General features: G+C 39.3%; 1 protein-coding gene across 1 annotated transcript in view; it reads left to right on the forward strand.

Annotated features, from left to right (window-relative positions):
• PARL (presenilin associated rhomboid like) overlaps nucleotides 1–24,169 on the forward strand; it is a 56,603-nt gene that overhangs the window by 32,066 nt on the left and 368 nt on the right. Inside the window, exons 5-9 of the mRNA XM_055409387.2 lie at nucleotides 2,961–3,056; nucleotides 3,638–3,787; nucleotides 6,422–6,492; nucleotides 21,591–21,692; nucleotides 21,830–21,927. Of these exons, the coding sequence (XP_055265362.1) occupies nucleotides 2,961–3,056; nucleotides 3,638–3,787; nucleotides 6,422–6,492; nucleotides 21,591–21,692; nucleotides 21,830–21,927 (517 nt within the window). The remainder of the gene's footprint in view (nucleotides 1–2,960; nucleotides 3,057–3,637; nucleotides 3,788–6,421; nucleotides 6,493–21,590; nucleotides 21,693–21,829; nucleotides 21,928–24,169) is intronic.

A 24,169-nucleotide genomic window follows, 5' to 3' on the forward strand; every position in this document is an offset into this window, starting at 1 on the left:
TAGGTCAAGTTGATTTATAGTATTAAAATCTTCTACATCCTTGCTGATCATCTAATTCTATCCATTGTCCCAAATGAAGTGTTGAAGTTTCCCAACTATTATTGAGTCATTATTTTTCCTTTAAGTTTTTTCAATTTTTACTTCATATATTTTGGGTTTCTATTGTTAGGAGCATATGTTTATAATTGTCCTATCTTCCTTGTGGATATCAAGATTTTTTTTTTACCCTTTTGTCATTATGTAATATCTCATTCTTTGTCTCTAGTAACAAATACCATCTTGAAGTCTACTGTTTTTTTATTCTTGTGACTTTCTAGATCCCAGGATTATGTGAGGTTTTGTAAGCACCTGTGAATATATCATTGCTAATATTTTCCTTTTAAGATTTTTGTTTAGTCTCTATTATCTATCACCTCAGCCAGCTGGAAACTTACAACACTTGCCTATAATTGATTTTGACAGATTCCTCCTGGGAAATGAATTTTGCACTTGAGCTCCCAGTCAGATCAAATACAGACATCCTTGCTAGTGGGGTCTTCCAAGAAATTATTATCAGATAGGTCAGATGATGATAGTTCTTTGGGAACAAGGCTTTGGAGGAGATTCAGCTCCATTCTGCGGTCTCTGGTGGTTGCCAGGAAGCACTGGGAAAGTGGATTGTTTTCATGTAACTTATATCTGAAAAGTGAGGCCTGCAACTAGAGCAAGTTAAAATGCCTCAAAGCTCACTATTCTTACTGAGTTTCATCCATTTTTCTTAAAAAAAAAAAAAAAAAAATGCTGGATTGCTACAAACCTTTGGCTAGTTTCCAGAGTTCTGAAAAAGTTGATTCCAACATTTTCTTTTGACCAACTTTTTCACTGCTTTTATGAAGGAGAGAAGTTTTGGAGGTCTTTATTCCGTATTCTTGCTGCTAAAATCAAGTGCATCACTTTTGGCAGAGATAGGCACTGATGCACCAGCAAACTTTCCAAGTCAATAGTGCCAAGCTAGTCCTAGGCATGACTGAGTTAGGAGGCAAGTAACCCTTCTCCTAAATGGAGATACAAACAGAGACCTTAAACACTTCTACCTCTAAAAGGAAAAGGAGGGGGAGGGAACCATTTTCTTGGAATATCTGCATTACTAGATGTATGTACTATGGGGCTTCCCTGGTGGCTCAGATGGTAAAGAATCCACCTACAATGCAGGAGACCCAGGTTCAATCCCTGGGTTGGGAAGATCCCCAGGAGAAGGGAATGGCTACCCACTCCAGTATTCATGCCTGGAGAATTCCGTGGTCAAAGAAGCCTCGCGGGCTACAGTCCATGTGGTCACAAAGAGTCGGTTATGACTGAGTGACACATACACACACACATACAACCTTTATGATGTGTAGCAAGTTTTATTCTCACTTTACAATGAGGAGATTGAAATGAAGGCCATGAAATGCCACAGGCCACAAACCTTCTAAGGACATCCCTTTAGGATTCAGACCTAAAAAGGCTATTCCCTTTATACCATAATTTTCACTTCTTGAGTTATCACTGTGTGATCACTACATTTAATCATATTTTCTCATCTAGTCATCTTTCAACTCTTTGAGGTAGTATTGTTTGTTTTTTTTTTACAGAGGAGAAAACTGAGGCTGAGATGTTAGGCCTTTGCCCGGTTACCGTGTAAACTGGACAGAGTCAGTCCTGCTAGTTTTCTTCACCCTTAACTTTAGATAGTGTGCACTGCTTCTTCAGAGGATTGTCACCTCCTTTTCTGCTCACTTGCTTCTGGGGACCAGCCTGTACTGTTTCCCAGTTAAGGAGCTCTTTGGTGTCTGAAGTCCTAGAGTGACCAGGGTCAAAAGAAATCCCCTCGGCTATCTGTCTCTGTCTAGTAAAAAGAGCACTAGATTAGAAATTCTGGCTTAGTAGAATGTTTCTAGAATTGGTCCTTATCATTGAAGAAGTTGAAAGGGCTAGTTGCCTGTTGCTTAAAGAGATTGGAGGAATGAATACATGTTTAAAATTTCTTTAATTCAAGTAGATGCGTGCCTACTATGTGTAAGGAGTTGTGGTACCTAAAATTAATGTACTTTTTAAAGTTTGCAGTTCTTAATAATTTAGTTCTTCCCTAGAATTAACTATTATGTCATAAACCTACTAGTCAATAGACTTTTTAACTATTTATCTATTTTGTCAATAAGCTTACTTAATTTAGTGGCAGTTCTAGCAACCTGGTGGGCTATCATCTATGGGGTCACACAGAGTCGGACACAACTGAAGCGACTTAGCAGCAGCAGCAGCTAGTAACTTTAGTTCTTGCAGAAAAATGAAAGTCACCTAACTCCCACATGTAAACGTATTTTCAAAAGCAATTGCAAAATTCTTACGAACTATTCCTGAATTCTTAAATACTGAGTATTTTTCTCAGACCTGTGGATCTTTGTCTATATGGATGATCTGTTTTTTTTAAAACTTATTTTTGGGCTGTGTTGAGCAGCATGTGGAATCTTAGTTCCCAGACTAGGAATCGAACCTGCATCTCCTGTGGTGGAAATGCAGAGTCTGAACCACTGCGCCATCAGGGAAGTCCCTACACAGATGATCCATAGGTGTTTCTGAAAACTCTTCAAAAGTTAAAGCATACCATTCCCTTTGGAAAAAGAAGTGATGTTTTGTAGCTTTTTAGATCTGATTATTTATTGAATAGAAGTAAAATATGGAGCTGAGTGAAGGAAGTTAGTTCCTAGAGCATTTGCAGTTTTACAGGAATTTTCTGACTTTACCAACCCATGACAGTTTTGATACTCAAAAACATTGATTTCACTTACTTTTCTTAACTTACCCCCTCTCCCAAGTATGTAATACTTTTTTTGTGTGTGATACTCTTTAATGTGGTAGAAAATGTTATTCATGTGGACTTTTGATTAGACTTTCTTTGTTTTTATTTTTAATTTCCTAAATTAGAAATGTTTATTTTGTAGGTATCATAGCTGCAAATGTTTTTGTATTTTGTTTGTGGAGAGTACCTTCTCTGCAGCGGACAATGATCAGATACTTCACATCCAATCCAGCCTCAAGTAAGTTTAACTTGAGTGATTTTTATTTTGAGGTAGAGGTAATATGAAGGAAATATGCTTTATGGTAATTGAAGTGCTATAAGAAACATGGCTAACTTGTCAATAGTTATAAGCAAAATCTGGAGGACAGGCTGTAAGCTCATGGCAGAGAGGAACCTCATTTGTCATACAACTGTATCCAGGCAACTAAAATGTACCTTGCACATAGTATATTTCCATAAAAATTTTTTAGTGACTTAGGATCAGTGATCACTATAAGTTTACTCTTTAAAGAGACTATTATATACAGTTTTATTTCTGTGATTTAAATAATTTACTAATTATTTTTTCTAGCTAACTTTTTCCATAGGACAAGTTCCTTTTGTTGACCTGATAATTTTTATTGGTTGCTACAGAAAAGAGATTTAAGGTAGCTTTGTACCACTTTGAAAAATGCTATCTTAAACCATCTTATCCAATCTTTTAACTGGCTCTGGTTTGTTGTGCATTTTTTTTTCATAATGATAATGAAAAAAATCTAAAATGGATCATTTTTCCTGGCTGTGTGTGCACAATTACAGAACATTTTCTTTCTCTTATAGAGGTCCTTTGTTCTCCAATGTTGCTGTCAACGTTCAGTCATTTCTCCTTGTTTCACATGGCAGCCAATATGTATGTCTTGTGGAGCTTCTCCTCCAGCATAGTGAACATTCTGGGTCAAGAGCAGTTCATGGCAGTATACTTATCTGCAGGTAATCAGCTTTCATCTTGGGTCTGTCCAGAGTTTAAGTGCTCTCACCTATCTGGAGAAGGGACAAAGGGAATGATTATAGCCACATTCTATATACAGTAATCCTCAGTACATATTTGTTTCTCAGATTGTATATAGAGAAGGATACAAGCTGGTGTAGTACTTAAGCATGTCATTTTTGTCTCCCAGGGCCTTGGTTTCTTGAGCTCAGGCCCACCATTTTATAGATGAGTGGTTCCCAGACTTCTTGGCTGCCTTAATCATGTGGATCTTTGTTAAATAACTTTACACTCATTTCCAAAGTGTGTTCAGTTTCCAGAAAGCGTTTGATTAAAGCTCTTCAGTAAGATTGTCAAGAATGAGTTCATTCATTTTGTTGCAAGCATACATTAGCATGATGACTCTAGTCATCCTGGACTTAGCAGCATTTCCTTATCTCAGCTTGAAAATAATAACTCGGGATTCCAGGTTCCAGGATTCCAGGTTCCTAGATGCTGCTAAATTGGCAGTTGGTTGATTAAAGTTTGCTTGTCTCAAAAAACTGTGAACTTCCAAATGTTCAAGCTGGTTTTAGAAAAGGCAAAAGAACCAGAGATCAAATTGCCAACATTTGCTGCATCATCAAAAAAGCAAGAGAGTTCCATAAAAACATCTATTTCTGCTTTATTGACTATGCCAAAGCCTTTGACTGTATGGATTACAAGAAACTGTGGAAAATTGTGAAAGAGATGGCAATACCAGACCACCTGACCTGCCTCTTGAGAAACCTGTATGCAGGTCAGGAAGCAACAGTTAGAACTGGACATGGAACAACAGACTGGTTCTAAATAGGAAAAGGAGTACGTCAAGGCTGTATATTGTCGCCCTGCTTATTTAACTTATATGCAGGGTACATCATGAGAAATGCTGGGCTGGAGGAAGCACAAGCTGGAATCAAGATTGCCGGGAGAAATATCAGTAATCTCAGATATGCAGATGACACCACCCTTATGGCAGAAAGTGAAGAACTAAAGAGCCTCTTGATGAAAGTGAAAGAGGAGAGTGAAAAAATTGGCTTAAAGCTCAACATTCAGAAAACGAAGATCATGGCATCTGGTCCCATCACTTCACGGCAAATAGATGGGGAAACAGTGGAAACAGTGTCAGACTTTATTTTTTTGGGCTCCAAAATCACTGCAGATGGTGATTGCGCCATGAAATTAAAAGATGCTTACTCCTTGGAAGGAAAGTTATGACCAGCCTAGACAGCATATTAAAAAGCAGAGACATTACTTTGTCAACAAAGGTCTGTCTAGTCAAGGCTATGGTTCTTCCATTGCTCATATGGATGTGAGAGTTGGACTATAAAGAGGGCTGAGAGCCGAAGAATTGATACTTTTGAACTGTGGTGTTGGAGAAGACTCTTGAGAGTCCCTTGGACTGCAAGGAGATACAGCCAGTCCATCCTAAGGGAAATTGGTCCTAGGTGTTCATTGGAAGCACTGATGTTAAAGCTCAAACTCCAACGCTTTGGCCACCTGATGTAAAGAGCTGACTCATTTGAAAAGACCCTGATGCTGGGAAAGATTGAAGGCAGGAGGAGAAGGGGATGACAGAGGATGAGATGGTTAGATGACATCACCGACTCAATGGACATGAGTTTGGGTAAACTCCGGGAATTGGTGATGGACAGGGAGGCCTGGCATGCCGCGGTTCATGGGATCGCAGAGTCAGACGCAACTGAGCGACTGAACTGAACTGTCTCAAAAAAAAATGTATTTTGTTTGCAAAATGTACTTAAAGCCATAAAGTATAAAAATTCATTCCTAAAATCCTTTTGTTTAAAAACAGTATAGCTGCCAGTTATGTGTAGTGAAAAGACACTCAACTTGGAGACAGGAGACCTAGGTTCAGACCCTATTTCTGCTACCAGCTGTGTAATGTTGCAGAAAAGACTGTGCCTCTCTGAGGGTAATGGTACTCACTCTCATGACATGGGGTTGTAGAAGGGATGAAAATAGAAGCATCTTCCACAAGGTCCAGGATGAGTACTTAATCCTTGTTAATTACTCATGTGTATCTAGTCCCTCAAAACAGAAGCTGAGTAATATCTTTGGCCTATGTTCTTTCCCCCGAGCATTATTATTGTTGTAAGTACAAAGAGTCTCTTTCAAGTGCCATTAATTCCTGCTCCACAGAAAGTTGTTTTTCAGAATTAGCCACATTGAAGGTCAGATGACATTGGTGCCAAAGGGACCTAAAAAATTGTCTAGATCTGCAGCACATTCGTTTGGCAGACTAGGTAAAATACAGACTCCCTGGTCCCACTCCAGAGATTCTGATTTAGTGTATAGCTGCAGTCCAGAGCATTCTCAGACAGTTGGTGAGTTTGGGCCATAGTCTTTCTTCATACAGTGTAAATGAGGAAAATGAAAATTAAGACGTAGAGTGAATAACCCTGTTACTTAGTAAGTGGTGCAGTGGGTCAGACTTTGCTTTCCATATAATATATCTGAAGTGATAGGCAGGATAAATATTTATGCCTGCACCTTGACAGGGGAAGAAACCCAACTGTTGATCTTCATGGTGTGGAGGTCAGAAATGGAAGCCATTTTTATACCTCACTGAAATTACTGAAATGTGATTTATTTCTTAGGTGTTATTTCCAATTTTGTCAGTTATGTGTGTAAAGTTGCCACAGGAAGATATGGACCATCACTTGGTGCAGTAAGTATTTCTAGTTAAAATTTTTCACTTCATTTTGAAATAATTTTAAATGTACAAGAAAGTTGCAAAATTAGTACAAAGATTCATATTACCCTTAACCCTATTATTAACTACAAAACCACAGTACACCTATCAAAGCAGGAAATTAATATTAAAACAATACTACTAACTAATCTGAGTCTAATATAGAATGTATACATTCGTAAAGCCTTATAAATTTCAGGCTATAGCTTTTAGTCATCTATATATACTTAACTGGCACAGAGTACATATCATGAGGAGTAGTCAAAATAGTGGGTATCCAATCCCCGTGAACCAGTGAGCCTAATCTAGCATTGAAAAATTCTAAACAGAGATTTGAATCTGGTACTGTGTCCTCTTCTTTATCAGTGTTCGTGTGCTATGCAAGTTGGACTACTAGGCACTGTACTTGCTAGAGACTGGGAATGCATCCAGTGAGCAAGATCACAGTTTCCTGGTCTCAGTTATGTTCTGGATGATTTTGTAAAAATTACAAGTCTGTTTTCTTTTGCATTTAATGGCAAATTTCTAGACACATGGAAATCTTTACATATTTCTTTAAAGACTACACATTTAATTGTGCATAAATACTAATGCACTTAAATGTTTTCAAATAGAAATGTCATGTTTAAAGAAACTCTACGGATGTTTAATTTAAGAAAAGCACCCTTGTGTAAAATAATCATGCCATAATTTGTCTGTTCCTCAGATTTGTGTCTACTTAATTTTCCTAATGAGGCCGGTATCTTGTCCTGTGACCTTTATGCTTTAACCTTTAGCCCCCTACTCTTTTCCCTTTGTGGAATGTTTTCTATATAAAATTCAGTGCCAGTATAATTTATATATCTCAAATCTATTCTTTAACTCGTTTGTCAACTAAGTACCTGTTTTGTGAAGACCAATTGGATGAATCAGACATGGACTTTGACTTCAAATTTAGTTTAGTTGGGGAGCAAACATTACATACACTGAAAGGGCTGAGTCATCTTTAGAGGACATTGGAGGTTCTGAAGGTGGGAGTACTGGGAAAGCATTTTGATGTGCCCTCAGACAAATGTTATTCCCATTTTACAGATCAGAAAGTGAAGTCTGAGATGAATAGATTGTGGTAGCATGGCATTTGGAATTAGACTGGGTTTGAATCCCAGCTCTGCCACTTATTTGCGATTTCCAGGACTTACTACTTTACCTTTCTGAACCTGTTTCTCAATATAAAGTTGTGATAACATACCTATTTCAGATTTGCAGTGCAAATGTTTAGAGGTTTTTAGCATAGTAAGAGGAGAAGGCAATGGCAAGCCACTCCAGTACTCTTGCCTGGAAAATCCCATGGATGGAGGAGCCTGGTAGGCTGCAGTCCGTGGGGTCGCTGAAGGTCGGACACGACTGAGCAACTTCACTTTCACTTTTCACTTTCACACACAGGAGAGGGAAATGACAACCCACTCCAGTGTTCTTGCCTGGAGAATCCCAGGAACGGGGGAGCCTGGTGGGCTGCCGTCTATGGGGTCACACAGAGTCGGACATGACTGAAGTGACTTAGCAGCAGCAGCAGCAGCATAGTAAGAAGCATAAGGTGAAAGTGGTGGTTTCTTTTCAGTCATCAAAATACTATCGCGCCATCGCAGGATGTAATTATTATCCCCCAATACTTTTATTCTTTCTTGATTAAAATTAAAGAAAACCAAGTCATCAGGTATATAGTATGCTGCTGCGGCTGCTAAGTCTCTTCAGTCATGTCCAACTCTGTGCGACTCCATAGACGGCAGCCCACCAGCCTCCCCTGTCCCTAGGATTCTCCAGGCAAGGACACTGGAGTAGGTTGCCATTTCCTTCTCCAGTGCATGAAAGTGAAAAATGAAAGTGAAGTCGCTCAGTTGTGTCTGACTCCCAGCAACCCCATGGACTGCAGCCTACCAGGCTCCCCCGTCCACGGGATTTTCCAGGCAAGAGTACTGGAGTGGGATGCTATTGCCTTCTCCAGTATATAGTATATTTAATGAGAAATGTGGAGGAAAAAATACTATTGACAGAATTGTGGTAGAAAATAAAAAGTACTGGCCTTATTGCCTTTGAAAGATGAAGATTGTTAAAGAATATTTGTCAATTAACATTGGCACAAGGGAGCAAAAATATTGACTAGATTTTAGTAAGGATTTTGTTAGAGCCGTGCATGTTCTGAATCTTATTTAAAAATGGAATTTTTAACAAGTTATTGGCAGGAAGCTTTTCTAATTTTCTGATTTTCAAAAGTTTGTTTGCTGCTAAATATACCCTTAGTCTTGAGATGGCAGAGATCAATGAAGTATTTATTGTAGGAAGTAGCATATGTAAAAATGTTAGAATTTTTTCCCTTGAAGTTGTAGTTTTTTCTTTTAATTTTTAAAAATTTGATTGAATTATAGTTGATTCACAGTGTGTTAATTTCTTCTGTAGACCTAAGTGATTCAGTTGTACATATATACTTTTACATATTCTTTTCCATTATGGTTTGTCACCGAATATTGAGTATACTTCCCTTTGCAGTACCGTATGATCTTGTTGTTTATCCATCCTATATATAATAGTTTGCTCTGCTAATCCCAAGCTCTTACTCCTTCTGTGCCCTACGTCTTACCCGCTTGGTAACCACAAGTCTGTTCTTTATATCTGTGAGCCTGGTTATATTTCATAGGTATGTTGATTTGTGTTGTACTTTAGATTCCACATGTTAGTGATGTCATATGGTATTTGTCTTTTTCTCACTTTGCTTAGTATGATAATCTTTAGGTCCATCCTTGTTGCTGAAAAATGGCATTATTCATTCTTTTTTATGGCTGAGTAATACTCCACTATACATATGTACCACATCTTCTTTATCCATTCATCTGTCAGTGGATATTTAGGTTGCTTTCATGTCTTGGCTATTTTAGATAGTGCTTCTATGTACATAGTAATGTATATATCTTTTTGAATTACAGTGTTGTCTGGGTGCCCAGAAGTAGGATTGCTGAATCATTTTGCAGCTCTAGTTTTTTTTGAGTGATCTTCATACTGGTTTCCATAGTGGCTGCACTGATCTACATTCTCATCTCCACACCCTCTCTAGCATTTTTTTATCTGTAGACTTCTTAAAGATAGCCATTCTGACCAGTGTGAGATGTTACTTTATTATAGTTTTGATTTGTATTTCTCTAATAATTTTGGGCTCCAAAATCACTGCAGATGCTGACTGCAGCCATGCAATTAAAAGACGCTTGCTCCTTGGAAGGAAAGTTATGACCAACCTAGATAGCATATTAAAAAGCAGAGACATTACTTTGCCAATAAAGGTCCGTCTAGTCAAGGCTATGGTTTTTCCCATGGTCATGTATGGATGTGAGAGTTGGACTGTGAAGAAAGCTGATCGCCGAAGAATTGATGCTTTTGAACTATGGTGCTGGAGAAGACTCTTGAGAGTCCCTTGGACTGCAAGGAGATCCAGTCAGTCCATTCTAAAGGAGATCAGTCCTGGGTGTTCATTGGAAGGACTGATGCTAAAACTGAAACTGCAATACTTTGGCCACCTCATGCGACGAGTTGACTCTTTGGAAAAGACTCTGATGCTGGGAGGGATTGGGGGCAGAAGGAGAAGGGGACAACAGAGAATGAGATGGCTGGATGGCATCACCGACTTGATGGACATGAGTTTGAGTGAACTCCAGGAGTTGGTGATGGACAGGGAGGCCTGGCATGCTGTGATTCATGGGGTTGCAAAGAGTTGGACACGACTGAGCAACTGAACTGAACTGAATAATTAGCAGTGTTGAGCATCTTTTCATGTGTCTATTGGCCTTGTGTATTTCTCCTTTGGAAAAATGTCTATTTAGGACTTCTGCCCATTTTTCAGTTGGGTTGTTTGTTTTTTTGATATTGTATAAACTGTATATTTTGGAAATTAAGCCCTTGTCCATCACATTTGCAAATAGTTTCTCCCATTCTATAGGTTGTCTTTTTATGCTTATTGTTTCCTTTGCTGTGCAGAAGCTTGTAAGCTTGATTAGATCACATTTGCTTATTTTTGTTTTTATTTCTATTGCCCTGGGAGTCTGACCTAAGAAAACACTGGTATGATTTATGTGAGGGAATGTTCTGCTTATGATCTGGGAGTTTTATGGTATCATATCTTACATTTAAGTCTGTAAGCCATTTTGAGTTTATTTTTGTGCGTGGGGTGAGGGTATATTCTAACTTCATTGACTTACATGCAGCTCTGCAACTTTCCCAGCACCACTTGCTAAAGAGGCTATTTCCTATTTTATATTCTTGCTTCCTTTGTTGGAGATTAATTGGTGTGTGGGTACCGCCCTCCCCCCTGCCCCCACCTCTCTTGTTTTGTTCCATTGAGCTGTATGTCTGTTTTTGGGTCAGTACTACCACACTGTTTTGATTACTGTGGCTTTGTAGTATTGTCTGAAGTCTGGAAGGATTATGTCTCCTGCTTTGTTCTTTTTCCTCAGGATTGCTTTTGGCAATTCTTTTATGGTTCCATATAAATTTTAGGATTATTTGTTCTAGTTCTGTGAAAAATGTCATGAGTAATGTGATAGGGATCTCATTAAATCTGTAGGTTGTTTTAGGTAGTATAGCCATTTAAATAGTATTAATTATTCCAAGCCTAGAGCATGGGATATCTTTCCATTTCTTCGCATCATCTTTAATTCTGCTTATTATATTTTGTAGTTCTGAGCATATATCTTCCACCTCCTCGGTGAGGTTTCTATTATTTTTTATGTGATTTTAAAGGGCATTGTTTGTTTACAGTCTCTAATATTTCATTGTTAATGTAAAGAAGGTGACTGATTTCTGTATGTTAATCTTGTGTCCTGCTACCTTAACTGAACTCATTTATCAGTTCTAGTAGTTTCTGTGTGGAGTCTTCAGGATTTTCTGTTGATATATACAGTAGCGTGTCGTTTGTGTATAATGACAGTTTTACCTCTTCCCTACCAATTATTTGTTTTTATTGTCTGATTGCTGTGGCTGGGCTTCCAACACCATGTTGAAGAGAAGTGCTAAGAGTGGGCATCCTGGTCTTGTTCCAGATTTTATCAGGAAAGCTTTCAGCTTTTCACCATTGAGTATTATATTGGCTGTGGGTTTGTCATAAATAGCTTTTATTATGTTATGTTCCCTCTATACTCATTTTTGTAAGGGTTTTTATCACGAGTGAATGTTAAAATTTATCAAATGCTTTTTCTGTATCTATTGAGATGGTCATGTGCTTTTTGTCTTTTCTCTTGTTGATGTGTGTCACATTGATTGATTTGCATATATTGAACCCTCCTTGTGACCTGGGGATGAATCCAGCTTGGTCATGGTGTGTGACTTTTTTGTATGTCATTGGATTCAGTTTGCTAATATTTTGTTGAGATTTTTTTTTATGTCTGTATTTATCAGAGATACTGACCTGTAATTTTCTTTCTTGGTAGTGTCTTTGCTTTTGGTATCTGGGTGATGGTGGCTTCATAGAATGTCTTTGGAAGTGTTTCTTCCTCTTCAGTCTTCTGGAAGAATTTGAGAAGGAGCAGGATTAAGTTCTTTGTATGCTTGGTAGAATTCCCCAGCTAAGCTATCTGGTCCTGGACTTTTGTTTCAGGGATTTTTCTTTAAATTTTAGATTCTGTTTCATTTCTAGCAGTTGTTCTGTTCAAATTATTTATTTATTCTTGATTCAGTTTTGGTGGACTGTATGTTTCTAGAAAGTTGTCCGTTTTTTTCTAGGTTGTCAAATTTCTTGGCATATATTTGCTCATGCTGCTGCTGCTAAGTCACTTCAGTCGTGTCCGACTCTGTGCGACCCCATAGACGGCAGCCCACCAGGCTCCCCCGTCCCTGGGATTCTCCAGGCAAGAACACTGGAGTGGGTTGCCATTTCCTTCTCCAATCCATGAAAGTGAAGTCGCTCAGTTGTGTCCAACTCTTAGCGACCCCATGGACTGCAGCCTACTAGGCTCCTCCATCCATGGGATTTCCCAGGCAAGAGTACTGGAGTGGGGTGCCATTGCCTTCATAGTATTCTGTTAATGGTTTTTTGTGTTTCTGTGGTATCAGTTATGATTTTTTTTCCTCTTGTATTTCTTATTTTGTTTATTTGGATCTTTGCGCCTTTCTTCTTGGTGAGCCCGACCAGAGATTTGTCAGTGTCAAAGAACCAGCTGTTTACTGTGTTGTTTTTTTTCCCCTGTTATCTCTATTTCATTTATTTCCTCTCTGATCTTTAATGTCTGCTTCCTTCTGCTAGCTTGAGGTTTTGTTTGTTCTTCTTTTTCACATTCTTTTGGGTGGTGGGTTAGGTTTGAGGTTATTTGAGATTTTTCTTGTGTCTTAAAGAAGGCATTGTATTGCTATGAACTTCCCTCTAAGAGCTGCTTTTGCTGCATTCCATAGATTTTGTATGGTTGTGTTTATAAATAGTTTATCATTGGCTGAATTTGCATACCAATATTATGATAACTTGCTTGCTGTAACTTCATTGATTTAGCGTATCACTGATCTAAACTATACATAAACTTGATTTCTCATGCTTAGTTAGGAGAGTATCTTCAGTCTCTTTCTTACAAGGTTGCAAGTGAAACAAAAAGATTGCTAGTACAGATTCATTTGGCCTTATCTATAAATCACTGCAGATGCTGATTGCAGCCATGAAATTAAAAGACGCTTGCTCCTTGGAAGGAAAGTTATGACCAACCTTGATAGTATATTAAAAAGCAGAGACATTACTTTGCCGACCAAGGTCCGTCTAGTCAAGGCAATGGTTTTTCCCGTGGTCATGTATGGATGTGAGAGTTGGACTGTGAAGAAAGCTGATCGCCGAAGAATCGATGCTTTTGAACTGTGGTGTTGGAGAAGACTCTTGAGAGTCCCTTATACTGCAAGGAGATCCAACCAGTCCATTCTAAAGGAGATCAATCCTGGATGTTCATTGGAGGGACTGATGCTAAAGCTGAAACTGCAATACTTTGGCCACCTCATGAGACGAGTTGACTCTCTGGAAAAGACTCTGATGCTGGGAAAGGTTGGGGGCGGGAGGAGAAGGGGACGACAGAGAATGAGATGGCTGGATGGCATCACCGACTCTGTGGACATGAGTTTGAGTGTACTCCGGGAGTTGGTGATGGACAGGGAGGCCTGGCGTGCTGTGATTCATGGGGTCGTGGAGAGTCGGACACGACTGAGCGACTGAACTGAACTGAACTGATAGTGTTCTGGAAGAATAGGGAAGCCTGGTGTGCTGCAGTCCATGGGGTCACAAAGAGTTGGATAGGATTTAGCGACTGAACACCAGTAGTGTTCTGGAGTATATCTCTTTGTATAACTTTTTAATGTTTGCTCTGGGTACTATAATCTATGTATATCACTACCACAATCTACTTGTGGTATCATTTTACCAGTTTGAGTGAAGTGAGCCTTACCTCACTTTTTGCCCCATACCTTCTCCAGATTTTAATTGTCTTAAATATTTCCTCTGCATACATTTATGATTTTTGCTTCAACCAATAAACATGAGTTAGAAAATTCCAAGATAGAAGGACAGTCTATTGTATTTACACATAATTTTTATTTTTTCCTTGATTCGTTCTTTCTGATGTTCCAAGATTTCCTCCTTCTGTCATTTCATTGTGTAGAAAACTTCTCTTAGCCATTCCTTTAGCCACTAGCCACTTAGGTCTGCTGTGACAGATTCTCAAGTTTTCTTTGTTCTGAGAGTGTTTTAATTTCCCGTTCATTTTTTTTTTCTTCCCTTCATTTCTGAAGGATATTTTCATTGGATATAAAACTTCAGGCTCAGTTCTTTCAGCAATTGAAAAATGTTGTGCCACTTTTTTTTTTTACCTCTGTAGTCTCTGAAGAGAAATTCTTTGTTGTTCAAGTAGCTTTTCCCCTTACAGGTAAGATGTCATTTTCTAGTACCACTTTCTAGACCTTTTCCTTTGTCTTTAGTTTCAGAAGTTTGACTGTGCGTCTCGTCATGGACATCTGTGTTTATCTTATTTGAGGTTCACTCAGTTTCTTGAATATTTAGGTTTATGTCTTTTGGGAGTTGGTCAGCTATTTCTTCAGATACCTTTTCTGCCTTGCCCTTTTTCTTCTCTCTTTCTGGGACTCTGACATGATGTTAGATATAGATAGTTTATTATCCCTAAAACCCCAGTAATGTATGCAGCGGGGAAGGGCTCTTGTTGCTGCAGGGTGGGGAGTTTGGGCTCCTCAGTAGACCTCTGCTAATACCACTGTCTCGGAGGAGCCAGAGTGCCTTATTACTGCTGCGTGAGTGACCTCCACTGACACCACCCTGTCAGAGGGTGGGGTGCCTTGTTAGTCTTTAAGAATGGAAATCCAGACTCCCCACTCAGCTTTTGCTGATGGGGATCAGGCCATGGTTTTTTCTGTAGTGTTTGTTTGGAGTAGAGTGGTTGTTGTCTGAAAACTTTTCTGTCTACTTTCTTGTTTCTTTGGCTAGAGTGAGCATTTTTGGGTAGTAGACCTATTTTGTCTGAGTTCATTGGTGTTCCAGGCTGAGCTTTGCCAGAGCCCAGTCTGAGCAGAATGAGGCCAAAATAAAACTCACCACTATGTTGTTCCTTGGCTCCTAAGGTTTCTAGCTGGGCTGCTTTCCTTTCTCAGCTTTTCAGAGTTGTCTTTTATATGTTTTACATATAACACCTGGGATTTTTAGCAGTATGTAGCTTGCAGAAGCAAAAGGCTTCTTAAAGCAAATTCATTTAAAATTCATAGTTTAAAAAATCACACACAAAAAGCTTTTATATGATAACATACGTGAAGATTATATAAAGAAAAGTACTTATGAAAATTGGTTTCCTAATTAATAATGAGTTGACCTTTATGCATAACTTATAGGCTGTATAATCAAGTTATGAGTGGAGAATAAAAGATCCTTACCTTTAACCAAGGAGGCAGACCTCTAGGGTCTGTATGGGTTTGGGTTCATGACTCCCTGAAATATTTGTTCTGGCGAGAAGTTCAACATCTGCCCCCATAATCTATTAGCATGGTGGTGATTTAGTCACTAAGTCATATCTGACTCTTGTGACCCCATGGACTGTTGCCCGCCAGGCTCCTCTGTCCATGGGATTCTCCAGGCAAGAATACTGGAGTGGGTTGCCATTTCCTTCTCCAATCTATCAGCATAGACTATATTAAAAAGAGTGGATGTCAGTGTCACTGAGAATTTGAAAGTTAAAGAGTAACCCCTCACCTTTCATGCTTTATAGCAGATATGTAACTTATGTATCCTAGATTTTTAAATAAAGCCTTAAAAAGTCAACAAAACTCAAGAAATCAGGTTGAGACCTTATTTTCTGAGAAAGTAAAATTAAACTTTCTCTCCAGTGAAACAAACATAATGTGGTTAGCGGAATTTAAAGACGAGCATTGAAATCCTGTACCGTCTAAATTGTTCCCCACTGTTGTTTGTTCAGTTGCTCAGTCGTGTCTGACTCTGCAGCTCCCATGAACAGTAGCATGCCAGGCTTCCCTGTCCTTCACAGTCTCCCAGAATTTGCTCAGACTCATGTCTATTGAGTTGGTGATGCTGTCTCTATCGCCCCCTTCTCGTGCCCTCAGTCTTTCCTGGCATCAGGGTCTTTTCCAGAGATTTCACTCTTCACATCAGGTGACAGTGTTGGAGCTTCAGCATCAGTCCTTCCAGTGAACATTCAGGACTGATTTCCTTTAGGATTGACTGGTTTGAACTCTTTGCAGTCCAAGGGACTGTCAAGAATCTTCTCCAACAACACAGTTCAAAAGCATCAGTTCTCCGGTGCTCAGCTTTCTTGTGGTCCAACTCTCACATCCATACATGACAACTGGAAAAACCATAGCTTTGACTAGACGGACCTTTGTTGGCTAAATAATATCTCTTCTTTTCAACATGCTGTCTAGGTTTGTCATAGCTTTCCTTCCAAGGAGCAAGCGTCTTTTAATTTCATGGCTGCAATCACCATCTGCAGTGATTTTGGAGCCCAAGAAATTAAAATCTGTCACTGTTTCCATTCTTTCCCCATCTATGTGTCATGAAGTGTTCGGACCAGATGCCATAATCTTAATTTTTTTGAATGTTGAGTTTTAAGCCAGTTTTTTCACTGTCCTCTTTCACTTTCATCAAGAGGCTCTTCAGTTCCTCTTTGCTTTCTGCCATAAGGATGGTGTCATCTGCATATCTGAGGTTATTGATATTTCTCCCTGCAATCTTGATTCCAGCTTGTGCTTCATCCAGTCTGGCATTTTGCATGACATACTCTACGTATAAGTTAAATAAGCAGAGTGACAGTATACAGCCTTGATGTACTCTTTCCCAATTTGGAGCCAGTTCGTTGTTCCATGTCCATTTCTAACTGTTGCTTCTTGACCTGCATATAAGTTTCTTAGGAGGCAGGTAAGGTGATCTGCCTTAAGAGAGATTCCCATCTCTTTAAATTTAAGAAAATTTAAGAATTTTCCACAGTTTGTTGTGATCCACACAGTCAAAGGCTTTAGCATAGTCAGTGAAGCAGAAGTAGATTTTTTTTTTGGAATTCCCTTGCTTTTTCTATGATCCAGTGGATGTTAGCAATTTGATCTCTGGTTCCTCTGCCTTTTCTAAATCCAGCTTGTACATCTGGAAGTTCTCGGTTCATGTACTGTTGAAGCCTAGCTTGAAAGATTTTGAGCATTAGTTTGATTTTGTACAGTAGTTTGAACACTTTTTGGCATTGCTCTTCTTTGGGATTGGAATGAAAACTGACCTTTTCCAGTCTGTGGCCACTGCTGAGTTTTCCAAATTTGCTGGCATATTGAGTGCAGCACTTTAACAGCATCATCTTTTAGGATTCAAAATAGCTCAGCTGGAATTCATCACCTCCACTAGCTTTGGTTTGTAGGGATGCTTTCTAAGGCCCACTTGACTTTGTACTCCAGGATGTCTGGCTGTAGGTTAGTATCACATCTTCGTGATTTTGTGGGTCATTAAGACCTTTTTTGTACAGTTCTGTGTATTCTTGCCACCTCTTCTTAATATCTTCTGCTTCTGTTAGGCCTGTACCATTTTTGTCCTTTATTGTGCCCATTTTCTATGAAATGTTCCCTTGGTATCTATAATTTTCTTGAAGAGATCTCTACTGTTTCCCATTCTGTTTTCCTCTGTTTCTTTGCATTGTTCACTTAAGAAGACTTTTCCTGTCCTTGCTATTCTTTGGAATTCTGCATTCAGATGGGTTTATCTTACCTTTTCTCCTTTGCCTTTTGCTTCTCTACCTAATTGTTTGTAAGCCCTCCTCAGCAACCATTTTGCCTTTTTGCATTGCTTTTTCTTGGAGATGATTTTGGTCACCGCCTCCTGTACAGTGTTAACGAACCTCCTTCCATAGTTCTTCAGGCACTCTATCTACCAGACCTAATCCCTTGAATCTATTTGTCACTTCCACTGTTAATCATAAGGGAGTTGATTTAGGTCATACCTGAATGGCCTAGTGGTTTTCCCTGCTTTCTTCAATATAAGTCTGTTTTGCAATAAGGAGCTCATGATCTGGGCCAACTTCCAGTTTTGTTTTTGCTGACTATACAGAGCTTCTCCATCTTTGGCTGCGAAGAATATTATCAATCCAATTTCAGTATTGACCATCTGGTGATGTCCATGTGTAGAGTTGTCTCTTGTGTTGGAAAATGGTGTTTTCTATGACCAGTGCGTTCTCTTGGTAAAACTCTGTTAGCCTTTGCTCTGCTTCATTTTGTACTCCAAGGCCAAACTTGGCTGTTACCCCAGGTGTCTTTTGACTTCCTACGTTTGCATTCCAGGCCCCTATGATGAAAAGAACATCTTTTTTTGGTGTCAGATGGTCTTCATAGAAATGAATGAGCACCCAAATGAGCACCAAAAATGAATGGAGCACCCAAGTACTGCTTTCAGACTCTTTCATTGACTGTGAGGACTACTCCATTTCTTCTGAGGGATGCTTCCTTCTTTATCGATGATTATTTTCTCCATCTAAAGTGCTCATTGTTTTTGTTTAGTTGCTAAGTGATGTCCAACTCCTTTGCGACCCCATGGACTGTAGCCCACCAGGCTTCTCTATCCATGGGATTTCCCAGGGAAGAATACTAGAGTGGGTTGCCATTTCCTTTCCAGGGGAATCTTCCTGACCCAGGGATTGAATGCAGGACACCTGCATTGCAGGCCTTTTAAAATTCCAACGGATTCTTTACTACTGAGCCACCTGGAAAGCCTAAAGTGCTCATTACAGAAATTTAAATATTAAGAAAATTCTTAATGGCCATTCTGTGTAAAGCCAGTTTGTTTGTGACTGTAACTTATTGTACTTATTATTTTAAAGATAGGCAGTCCCATTATCCTTCTAAAATTTTCTCAAAGTGACCTTTATCTACACAGATTTAAAAAGTATTTATGTGTCTGAATAAATGGAAACTTGCTTTTTATTTTTTTAAATGACATTTTATTGTATTTATTTTTTGGTCATACTGCACAGCTTGTAAGATCTTAGTTCCACACCCAGGGATCAAACCCTGGCCCCTGGCAGTAGAGGCGTAGATTCTTAACCACCGGGCCACCAGTGAAGTCCTACAACTTGCTGTTTAGGAAAATGTTTGGCCTATTCTATGCAGATATTCTTTATTTTCACCTTTTTTAGTCAGAGGCTTTTAATGAAAATGGACCCCCCTACTCTTAAAAAAAAGGGGGGGCCTGTGGAAATGGTCCAGCTTTTAGGAGAGCAAAGGAATAGGACAGCTGTATGCAATACATGGGAAAACAGCTGCAAGGGCACTAGTGGAACAATGAACAAAACTGGAATGTGTTCTATAGAGTAAATGAAAATATTGTATCAACATGAAATGTCTTGAAATTGAGAGCTATTTTTAGGATATATTAATATAAGGAAGTATACATTGAAGTATTTAGGAGTAAAAGGGTCTGATATATGCCACCTGCTCTCAGATGTTTCAGGATAAAAAAGTATAGAGAGAAAATAAGTAAAATATGGCAGAATATTAAAAATTAAATATGGTTCAGGAGTATTTTGAAGTTTTCTTCAAAGTGAAACACAGACCTAAACGTAAAACCTAAGATGAAAACTTATAGAAACACATAGGAAAAAACTCATTGTGATCTTACATTAGACAAAGACCTCATAGCTGAGACACCACAAAGCAGGACCAATAAGAAAACAAATGAATAATCAGGCTTCATGTAAGCTAAAAGTGTACACTCTTCCAAAGACAGTATTAAAAGATAACATGCTAAAAGAAAATATTTACCTGTCAGAAATCTGATAAAAGATGTGTGTCAGACTATGTAAAGAAATTATAGAATGGGCAAAAGTTTGAACAGATGCTTCGAAGAAGATATATGAATCGCAAATAACCACATGAAAAGGTAAACATTATTAGTCAGTAGGAAAGTGAAAATAAAACCCATACTGAGATATCACTATATCTCAAAGATGATTAGATCATCCCAGGTGCTGGTGAGGGCATGGAGAAACTGTAATCTCATATAATGCTGATAGAGTAAAACACTATACCACTTTGGAAAAGTTTGGTGGTTGCCAAACTTCTCATCATAGCTGATCATGCTTTGTTGCTTTTACTTATTTTAGTCTTTCATGCCAGTCTGTCAGCTCCGTTAAGGCAGTAGTTGTTGACTTTATTCCCTCTGTATCCTCAGCGTCTAGCATAGGGCCCAACTGTTTGAATGAATCATGATCTTGAGATTTAATGTAAACAAGGGATTATGATCTAGTTTCTCATTTATTGTACCATCCAGAGAAATTGGGAACATGTGTGATATTAAGACAGTTTAGTTAAATTATCATAATTTATCCAGCAGGTATTTCATAGCCATCATCAGTTTAAATTATGAAGATTAGTAGCAGTGTGGAAAAACACAATAGACGATAAAACTGTATAGCGATTATAATTTCAGTTACAACAAGAGATGGTTGACTTACTGGTCATAAGGTTGTGAAGTTTCGACTGTTTTTATTCTCAGATACAAGGTTGTGAAGGAAAGTGCTTCTCAAGCAGGCAGATGCATGTGTGTCCCTTGGGAGGATTCTATGAGGGGGTGGGTCATGGAGAGCCAAGGGACAAATTTGGCATGCTTTCCTGGAGCAGAACATCTGTCACATTCTTTTAAGGAAAATATTTAGTGTTGTGAAGTAGGATACAAAGTTCACATGAGTTATGATAAAGCATTAAATTTGGGAGGAATTCCACACGTGAGTATTGGGAGAATTCATGCTCACTTGCTGATTGAAGGAGTTCTGTTGAGGTTTGAGAAGTCCAGTTTTAGTTACTAAATACAGTGATGCATGTGACACACGTAAAGTTCCCGAAGTTTGTCAAGTGCTGACATGCGGGTTGTTGCATCTTACTGCCTGTAGTTTAGTCCTTGCCAGGTGGTAACTGTATCATGGACTTGGAGCCCCTTTGCTTGTTATTTTGTACATAGTCAAGGCTATGGTTTTTCCCGTGGTCATGTATGGATGTGGAGTTGGACTGTGAAGAAAGCTGATCGCCGAAGAATTGATGCTTTTGAACTGTGGTGCTGGAGAAGACTCTTGAGGGTCCCTTGTACTGCAAGGAGATCCAACCAGTCCATTCTAACGGAGATCAATCCTGGGTGTTCGTTGGAGGGACTGATGCTAAAGCTGAAACGGCAATACTTTGGCCACCTCATGCGACGAGTTGACTCACTGGAAAAGACTCTGATGCTGGGAAAGGTTGGGGGCAGGAGGAGAAAGGGACGACGGAGAATGAGATGGCTGGATGGCATCACCGACTCTGTGGACATGAGTTTGAGTGAACTCCGGGAGTTGGTGGTGGACAGGGAGGCCTGGAGTGCTGTGATTCATGGGGTCGCGGAGAGTCGGACATGACTGAGCGACTGAACTGAACTGAATGGAAAGCTGTTTACCTTTGTGCTCCCCTAGAAACGTATGGCTTATAAGCTTTCTGGAAGAAGTATTTCTGCTTTTGACTTTGTAGTCCTAAACAGTTGCACAGTGAGAGTTTCACCTTTTCCCCTATGTGTTGGTTTGCAGTCTGGTGCAATCATGACTGTCCTTGCAGCCGTCTGCACTAAGATCCCGGAAGGGAGACTCGCCATCATCTTCCTTCCAATGTTCACATTCACAGCAGGGAATGTGAGTATTTTTATGACGTGAAGTGATGGGGACAGGGTGATATTTTTACATTGACTGAATTCTTGCCCTTAAATTAGAAATGTCAATGCTGGAACAATCAAAGTTGTATCAGTTCTGTTCTCTTTTCTGGCTTTCAGGCCCTAAAAGCCATTATTGCCATGGATACAGCAGGAATGATCCTGGGATGGAAATTTTTTGATCATGCGGCACATCTTGGGGGAGCTCTCTTTGGAATGTAAGTCTGAGTATGACTGACTGGCATTTCTCAGGTCCTCTCCTTCCCTACCCCTGTGGAAGGCAGAGTAGAGTAAGGCAAGTTAGTCAGGTATGGAAGCAGGGCAGGTAGGTTTGCGAGGGCAAGGAAATCACAGTGTGGTTTGCTTTGGTCTTGAGCCACTGCGCATGTGCAGTGGGAATGGGCGCCTCTTGGCCCTTCTCCTGCCTTGGTCTTTTGTAGAGAGAGACCATCTGCCTTTACCCTACCCTTAACCTCATATTACCCCAGCTCATGACCTGTCACAGTTCCTAGTCCTTCTTGGATACTGTTCCCCAGCCCCCAGTCTGTGCTGTATTCCTTCCCTTACTCTCCAGCCACCTCTGCCCTGCCCAGTCCCCACCCTACTGACCTCACCAGTGCTGGGCAGACACCCTGAGTGGGTGGAACTGGTCCTCTGCCTGCGGTGAGTGTGCCAGTGCCTGCAGCATGACTGGAGTAGAGGCCAGGCGTCATCAGTGAGCTCACTGAGCATCTGTACCCAGATCCAAAGCCTTCCCGCCCATCACACCATAGTCATTACAGTTGTCTTGTGGTTACAAGATCTCCCACTTGTGGTTCAGGCCTAAAACATAGCAGCGCTGTAACGGCGCCACCACGGAACTTTAGACAGACGAGAGGCCCTTCAGCAGACCTGGTGTCTGTCTGGCTTGCTGGATCCACCACGGCCCCTGTTTTCTTGCATAGATGTTACCTTTGGCCTTTATGTGATTTTTACTTTATTTCAGGACAATGGGAAAGCTTAGTTTTTTTAATTAAAAAAAGAAAGAAAAATCTATTCTTAGTGGAGCAGTTTTGCCCAGTAGGCGGTGGAACTAAATGCCATTATGCCATTTATAATTTTCAGTGATGATTAAAGAATAGCATGCGTGAGTTCGAGCTTTAACAGCAGCACATTATAAATAGTAGAAACTGACCTGATATTACAGTATGAGAAACATAAAGAATGATGAAAGGGGTTCTGTTTTATGAACTCTGAATTTACCTGTATACTTAAATGTATACTTAAAGGAGCTTTTCCTCAGCAGTTTTTTATTTTTCTCAACTATAATTAGATGACCTTTTTCTGTTCTGAAAACTGGATCAGGTGCATTTTAAAGTCCAGGATCTGAAAGGCAGAGGAATCCTTTCTTTTTTCTGTTTCTAATTTCAGCTCCTTTCATTTACTCAATCTCAGTCATATCCAGAATTCATCTTTTCTGACATCTTCAATCTAGATTGAGAATATTTACAAAATGGTACAGATTCTGTTAGTAACCATCTGCACATTTCTTTGACTTTGTGTCCCTGGAGTACATTTTATGGTCTTCACCTTGTACTGTTGCAGTAATGATAGCTAATGTATATTGAATATTTGCTATGTGCCTAAGCTAAGGTCTAATTTAATACTCTTAAAATTCTGTGAGACATTCCAGCTTGTAGAAAGGAAGCTGTTGAAAGGAGGAATTGTCCAAGGTCACACAGCGAGTCACTGCAGAGCTGGAGTTTCAGACGGAGCACTAGACTGTGACGCTGCTGCCAAAAAGAGGCAGAAGTTTGAAATATTTTCCTAATTTTAATTTAACTAAATGACCAGTTACATTTGAACTTACGAGTAAAATCAAAACAATGTACCCATAAGATTAAAAGTATTTGACTCTTTGCTTGAAATAAGGTTAAAAAGATTTGAGAAGACACTTTATTAATGGAAAGTCCTGACAAGTGTTTTGTTTCTTGTGTAAGAGTTTTATAATTGCATTTGAATCTTAGGGTGGTCTTCCTTCTCTTGTTGTAAGTATAGCCATCATTACTAGTAAATTCTAACTCTTGACATTTCTTACACTTGACATAATAAAAAAGAGTCTAGATTTAGAATCAGTCTGACCTGTGGGTGAGTCCTTGGTTGACCACTTAGAAGCTGTTAGCGTTTGGGCAAATGACTTTCTTTCAGCCTCAGTTTCTTCATGTTTGTAAATGGGAAAAGTGATAGTATTTGACTTGCAGGGTTGTGGTGAATTTAAAGTAGTATGCGTGTGGTACTTTTGGAGTAGTCACGTTTAGTTCCATTCTACTTCCATGTTTTATATAGTCTGTATATTAAAGGTAAGTCATTGATCTATGTTAAATAATCAGCTATTTTAATATGCTGGACAGTAAGTGACAGTGGCATTCAGTTTTTAAAATGTCAACTTGGTATCATCGTGGTACTTGTTATTTGTATGTC

Source organism: Moschus berezovskii, chromosome 1 (assembly GCF_049115385.1).
Source record: "Moschus berezovskii isolate FMDL1 chromosome 1, NW_MosBer_1.0, whole genome shotgun sequence".
Taxonomy (NCBI): Eukaryota; Metazoa; Chordata; class Mammalia; order Artiodactyla; family Moschidae; genus Moschus; species Moschus berezovskii.